General features: G+C 36.5%; 2 protein-coding genes across 2 annotated transcripts; both read left to right on the top strand.

Moving 5' to 3' along the window:
- Positions 1–1,994: 1,994 nt before the first annotated feature.
- Positions 1,995–2,945, top strand: LOC138402749 (uncharacterized). The gene has a single exon (XM_069500636.1). The coding sequence runs from the start codon at positions 1,995–1,997 to the stop codon at positions 2,943–2,945; it is 951 nt and encodes a 316-aa protein (XP_069356737.1).
- Positions 2,946–3,011: 66 nt separating this feature from the next.
- Positions 3,012–3,875, top strand: LOC117985553 (uncharacterized). The gene has a single exon (XM_034972313.2). The coding sequence runs from the start codon at positions 3,012–3,014 to the stop codon at positions 3,531–3,533; it is 522 nt and encodes a 173-aa protein (XP_034828204.1). The 3' UTR covers positions 3,534–3,875.
- Positions 3,876–7,691: the final 3,816 nt, after the last annotated feature.

Raw genomic sequence — 7,691 nt, 5'->3', positions numbered from 1 at the left:
GTGCGTCGCTCGTCGCGTTGCTTTGTTCCGGCGTGATTGAAGGAAAAACCAAAACAAAAATACACTTTCGCATATTTTACATTATCAATATTAGAATGGAGGGCCTTTCTACTTTACTTCTATCGGTTTATAACGACTCTATCAGACTTCACATGTACCATAATATTGCGAAATATTATGTTCAACTATCACTAGAAATAGTTCTTGTGATATTTCATCTATATATATAACACTACAAATGTTTTATTATAACAAATATTCAAGTTTTTAGAAATGGAGAAGGCAACCCACTGTAATACAGTGTTTACTAGTGCAGGGGTTGCCCATTCATACGTCTACTAGACCTAGGTCTACTTAATTATTACAAATAATTACTTAGTTATTGTTTTTATCTGTATTATAAGTTTTTTTTTGTGTTCCTTATAATATGTAATTTAATATGTAATAATAAATGCGACATTGTGTTTATTTTTCTGTTTGCCCTTCCTTCACGCCCTAACAAAGCAACCAATCTACTTGATTTTTGGCATAGAGATAGTTGAAAGGACGGAGCTTGACTACTTTTTATCCCGGTATATCAAAGAGTTCCCATGGGATTTTTAAAAACCTAAATCCACGCGGACGAAGTCGCGGGCGTCAGCTAATTTAGTTATACTTTGCAATATCTGGTGATAAGTTAAACATAAGCCATATTTTAAGTAGGTACCTATTACGATTGTCTCAAACAAAATATAGAGCACCCTGTATTCTCGATTTTCATTTCGTGGCTCGCGGCCAAGTTACAGAATTCCCGTGGAAGTAAAAACTGCAGCCAACTGACATAGATTGATTTTAATTGGTGTAATTTCGCGATTTTTGAGTGAATATGAAAACAAAACGCTCGGTCGTACCTACCTACTAGGTAGAAGGTACACAAATTTTTAATTTACTTTCTATACAACAGCTGATGTAATAACAAAAGTTCGTATATTAGTATTTCCTGGCAGTTATATAGTCGCGTCTCACCTCTACGATGCGAGTGCGAGGTCGCGCAGGTTCCACGCGCTCTTGTATTGTGTACGGATGTAGCACTCACACTAATGCAGGAAGAGAGGAAACCCGTATGCCTGAGAGTATAGTGTTCTCAAAAGCGTGTGAATTTCCAATCCGCATTTTGTCACGTGGTGGACTATAGCCTTTTAGGAGAAACCCGTCCTTAGTTTTAGTTCCGGCTGTAGGTTGATAATGATGATGATGATCTAATAGGAGAATTATCCCTTTGAGAATGCCGAGATTTATTTAGAAAAATAGATAACTTAGCGAATAATAGGAGACGCACATTATCCCGTGAAAACAAACAAATAAATGCTCCGTGTAAACAAACAATAAAAAAACTTTTTATTGTAACTCAGATTGAATCATGTCGTGACTCAAATATTATTTCAAAGGCAGGGCTTTAGATAAAAAGAAACCATAAAGTTCACGTCTCACTGAAACTTGTGACATCGTAAACTGATGTAAGCCCGACAAGACCCCGCAATACATTTGGCGAAGTTTATGCCGATCTGTGTGAGACAGGGGCCCGTACCGACGAATACAATCGATCGACCACCGCACGCTACACGATAAATTACCTACTTTTTACGCTCACTCCATACAATTTTCGAAGAAAGTAGTGCATGATTTGCTGACAGTCTAATCTCAACCGCTGCTCGCTCGCGACGGCTCCAACTTCCTTTCCCAAAACCTTCAACAAACTGGCTACAAAACATAAACCAGAAATCCCTTTACGGGCCAAAAGTGTCTGCTTAGCAGAACGCCCGAAATCCGAATATGGCCGAAGTATCCGTAGCGCTGATGCTGTTCGGCGGTTTTCTGATAAACATTATGTCCATAGGCAACCTTCGGCTAAAACTAAACGACATTCCCAACCTAGCGTAATCGTGAAAGAACTAAAAAGAAAAGCTGTCGAGAAAGTACCATGCGCGGTTTCAGTTCAGACGTTATCGATACCCATGACTTACGCAGATAACTATAAGCATCCAACCTCCAAGCGTAGTGTAAGTAGCTCGAAGAGAATCGATAATAGAACTAATTCTAATCTTAAACAGGCATACGAGAGGAAGCTGTGCTACGCCGCGAGTGGGAGGGAGACGGAGAACAAGTTGCTGTTGCAGATCAGCGAAGCCGAGCAAGTGTCGGACTTTGAAAGGATTCTTAATTCTAATGCAATACTCCGAGAACGCGCTCGGCGTCACGTGTGGCGCGGCAACGTAGAGGCACACACCCCCTCAGCCTCGCTGCTGCCGCGACCTCGCTCCACTTACTCCCTGCGTGCCGTGAGCCAGGCCTACCACACTCTGTTCCGCCAGCACGAGGAATCCGTTCAGCAGCTCGTCGACCGCTACCGTCAAGAAGCGGCCGACCTAAACAAGAAATCCCCTTCGAGCTTACTGGATAGCAATTGGTTCGAAGATCTCCAAGAGCTCACCGAGTTTTACGAGGACGATCCGACGTTGCAGAAGGAGATCGAAACTATCACCGATCGTATAATAGCCGAAGCGGCCCAGACGGAGGGTGGGGCTGTGTCGACGCGTAGCAACTTTAGTGTTAATTTGGCTGGATTAATTAGTTTGCACGTGAACGGGGAGGGCGTATCCCCGACCTTTCGTGACGACCTCGCTCTATCACCTGAAGTGGAAAAAGTTGACGACAAGGAATGGCTCTCTCCGATTATGAGTGCAAAGTCCGATGATCGACATCTGCAGGACAGTTCTAGCATCGATCGCCTGACGCAGGATTTGAATACGGTTCGGATCGAATGCAACGGGAAGGTTCCGACAATAACGTCAGCAATTGTTGCGAAGGCCACGGCAGTCTGTAAACCTAACAATAACGACGTCGTTATTCATCTCGCCGTTCCCTCTATTGAGAGCCCTGATGAGGCGCGGCCGCCTATGATGTGACTGTATTGTCCGAATCTATTGTTGAGTATCGGAACGAAGTTTATTATTAGGTAAATCCGGATCAGAATGATCGCTATAGAATCAGAGCAGCCGATGCCGAAGGAGGAACGAGTCCCAAAAGTTGAGCCGACAAGTTCGCACCAGAGAACTCTTACGCGGTCGAGTGCCGTGAGTCAGAAGTCGGTCGACTTGGTGGTCCACCCGGAGAACTCCAATAACCCTCTACATAGATCCAAATTGGCTCCAGTCCGTTCGTCATCGGAAACAACGTCGAATAAGAAAATGCTGAACTTGAGAAAGACGAAGAATTCCTCGATAGAATCGACGATGAGTTTGCCGAACCAGAAGTCTTTGGAAAAGAAGCATGGGGGTCTGCGGCATCAGAAGTCGATCGGGGCACATTCGGATGTGACTCTGAGCACGCAGCCGGTGATCGCAGACGACAGGAAGGCCCTCAGGGAGGCCTTGTATCAGGGTATATTTCATAGACATAGAAGGACAATTTTCGCAGTTGGTTCTTTCCTAAGAATGCTTCGAAGCAAAACGTCCAATTACGACTCTATTAGGTCGGAGTCGGATGAGATTTAGCAGTCGTAAACGCGTAGTGAAATTTAATAATCCGGTACCTAGTGATACCAGAGACTGCGAATGTGCTTTTTAAGATTTATAACAAAACAATGTTATTAGGTTTAGTAATTTGTAATAAATGATTCTTGTTTTATATTAAAATGTTCCTAATTATTAGTTTGTGAGCAGTTTTTATTGTCATCAATTATCATGATCCGCTTTATATATTATTATTCGTAGACACGTATATATGGTAGGCATGTACTTTAAGTACATTAATATGATTGTTCTGCGTACCATTACAGAATAATATTATTTTAATACAATGTGTGCCAAATATAATAATTATGAAAGGGCAACCGTTCAAGCCGTATTAGGTAGCTGTTACCTACTTAGGTACTGTAATCTTTATAATAAAAAAATCGGTCAAGTGCGAATTGGACTCACACAGGAAGGATTCCGTACCATCGTACAAGAAATAACGCTTTTAATTTTTTTGTAATGTGACCACAAATTCACGACATTTGGATTTTTTCCCTTTTGCTTAAGACTTGCTACATGCCAAACTTCATGATCAACGGGAAGTACCCCCTTTTTTCTCCCCTTGACGGAGTTTTGATACCCTTGACCGATCTTGACATATGTGACAGACAGACAACGAAATGATCCTATAAGGGTTTTTTCTTTTGACATACGGAATCCTAAAAATAAATATTAAGTCGCTTTATAACCACTTCGGGTAGGTACATAATGATTGGAATTCGTTTTCTATTACTGCGTCGCGTGTCAAAGCTCAAGGACGAAAGTTTGATTGCCTTGACTTTATAATGATAAAAAGGTCTATCGGTACGTAAAAAACCGGTCAAGTGCGAGTCGGACTCGCACGCGAAGGGTTCAGTACCATCGTATGTAGGTACTTTTTAAATATGGCAGCCATTTTGATTTTTTATAACCTGGTGTTATAGCGGCAATAGAAATACACACTCTGTAAAAATTTAAACCCTCTACTTATTATAGCGATTCATGAAATACATCCCGCTGACAGACAGACGGACGGACAGCGAACTCTTAGTAATATCTGTGGTAATACGGTCCCATTGGCACCCTTCGGGTACGGAACCTAATCCCATAAAATAAAACCATAAGTTACAATTTCAAAACGTATGGCGACTGTTATAAAAATGACGAAATAAAATATTAACAAAATAATATTTTGAACTGAATACACCTACTAATTTGAAAAGATTGCATTAATTATTTTAGTCTCGACAAGTTGATATTTAGTTACTACTATTATTTTGATTTCGCCGCGCTGGCTAAAATAAACATAATCATACAAAATAATAATGTTATTCTGTAAAGGTGCTTTAGTAAGTAGATAATATTATAAGCATATCTTTTTTATGAATTGTAATATTAATAATTAAAAAATCAATCAGCTTATAATTTTTTAGAAAATTAATTTGATACTACACCACATTTAATAATAATTGACTGTATTGCTGTAAAATTGCAATTTTTCTTTTGAAAGTAGATACGTAGATAATTTTATTTTAATTAAATATACTTAGTTGTGTTGCATTTTATTTGATAAAGTTTGTAAATCGTGATGCTACACTATAATGATAACGAATATAGAGCTTAGAAAACATAGTTTTAATATAAACGTATGTGTTATTTAGTTTTTACATGAAGCAACGTAGATTTTTTCATTATAAAAAATATTTTGAGTAATAAATATTATAGGCTCCCTCGGCTATATTTTTTATTTTACTTAGTTAGAGCTTTAAAATATGCGAAAAAATATGCTTCTACAGTAATTTATAGACTTTTCAATATTGTGTTGCTAAATGTAAAAAGCTAATGAATGACTTTAGGGTAGATGCAATAATTATTTTGCAAAGATTTATATAAATAATATGAAATCTAATGTATTAAAACATGAAAGATGGATTGTTGAAACACATTTTTGGAACGTTTTATGCACTTTTATATATTTGTACATCTGAAGTTTTTGTTATATTATTTACGCTGTTGTAAAAATAGAATTAATACTATATAATAAAAGAAATATGTTGCTTTTATACCTTCGTCAAAATAATTATTTTCCAGGATATATATATTTTTTTCAGCTTTATACACAACGTATTAGTAATATAAGTAGGTACGAATCAGAATTAATAAAGGAACATTTACGTTTATTTAGATAAATTGAATGCAAATGAAAACATCGATATTTTGTCATAAAACTTAGTTCCACACAACTTTTTAAAAATTAATTGTGTTAATTACAAATATTTCTACCTACAAATTCTGCTATAGCCAAATAGTTTCTCGTTCATATCTCCACATTTTTATATATTTACGTCATTAATAATAAATATATAAAACGAGCTTCGTGTTTTATTATTGGAATAGGATTTTAACAAATGTATGTAGATTTTATTTTATTATGTTATAAAATATTTCTAATCATAAAACCTGTACATAATTTAGCCTACAAATTAATTATTATTGTTATAATATTATTTCTGATATTATCTGTAATAATATTTCTAATCGAGCGTTCGAGAACTAAACCAAATTTTAGTTAAGTGCAAGTAGATACCTAGAAATCTATTGAGAAAATTTTGTTTTACTAACGGTCCGTAAGATGGTCCATCTTTTAAAACCGATTTAGAAGAAATTTTCTGAGTTTTTCTGCTAGTGTCTCTAATCTCTCTATCTATACTAAATATAAGCGGCTTTTGAAACTTACTGTATCCAAGGTGACTCCAAAAAACAGCTGTAGAGTTTACTATGTTTAGTGATTCTGTATTCAATTATTGTTTTTTTTTGCAATTATTTTTTCACTTAAAAGCCAGCTATTGAAGTGAACCAGCACGATAGGTACATGCAATGTACCGCACTGTTTACCTCGTATTTCGGCTTTTCTATTTGAAAGAAGTTTGTAGACTAATTATTAAAAACTAAAACGAGGTTTAGTCCTTGCATATCCGAAAATTTACTATTGTTGTGTTATTTAGGAACTAAAATTAAGTTGTTATACCTACTACCTAGATAATTTGTGATTTTTTATATTTACCTAAATTTAGTTTTAATTTAGATTTTAGTTACTTTAATATTTTCTATATTGTATTTGTCTTAATAATTGATATGTTTTAAATTCTTATTATTGATTTCGCGTTTTCTAAAACTTTATTATTATTTTGAATAAATGCATAGGTATATGTAAAACTTACATTCCTAAATATATTCGATATTATAATAATATAAACACTGTCCGAAAAGAATTTAGTAAAAAAAATAAGACTGCGTAAAATAATATAATAAAATAGCAGAAAGAAATACCTAATCACGTGTAAAAATCTGTTCATTAAAATTAAATACACCATACCGGCATGATTAAATTTGTTTTATTACAAAAAGTTTTTTATTTTCCTTGTCCTAACTAACTACTAACTTATAAGTCCCGCAAATTGCTATGCGCTGGAACCACGTCTTATTAACATCGAAATGACGTCATTTTGACGTCAGCCGAAATAAAAATATACCATCAGCTCGAAACTTCAGTCTAGTGCTGACGTCACTAAAATGGCGGCCACGTGCATTAGCAATTTTCGGGACTTATACTAACGTATCCAAGCTAACTCTGTACCACAATTATTGGTCAAAATTATATTGTCAGTGAATGAATACCTTTGTCCATGGATGGTACGAAGCTACTTGCAATTCACGAAGGCGAGTGACCCATGCTTGTGTTTAAGTCGTATCGGTATAAAGTTGGTACACGAATGTGTGCGTTTGCGAGCGCTTGCTCGCGACTAATCATTGGTCCGACATGCACGCACACTTACACAATGCCTGTGTATCCGACGTAACCACAAGTAAAGTCCACTCGCCTTCGTGAATTGCAAGAACTGTAACTTTAATAAGATGCGGGATTTCCCTACAAATGTTTGCAAAACTCATATACTTGGGTAGAAATAGGAAGGTCGTTAAAACAAATTAATGAGGTTATAATGATCCAAATATAGAAGTGTTTATTTCCTCCCATTCAGCCAATAAACTTCCCTCATTATATAGAGTGGTCTGGCATTGACGTAGGTAACTAGAAACCAGCTCTGGATACCATTAGGAGAATTAACTGATGCGAGCTAGGTACCTCTGTTATTAATT

This window comes from Maniola hyperantus, chromosome 9 (assembly GCF_902806685.2).
Source record: "Maniola hyperantus chromosome 9, iAphHyp1.2, whole genome shotgun sequence".
Lineage (NCBI taxonomy): Eukaryota > Metazoa > Arthropoda > Insecta > Lepidoptera > Nymphalidae > Maniola > Maniola hyperantus.
The sequence above is the reverse complement of the archived record's forward strand: the minus strand, read 5'-3'. Positions and strand labels throughout refer to the sequence as shown.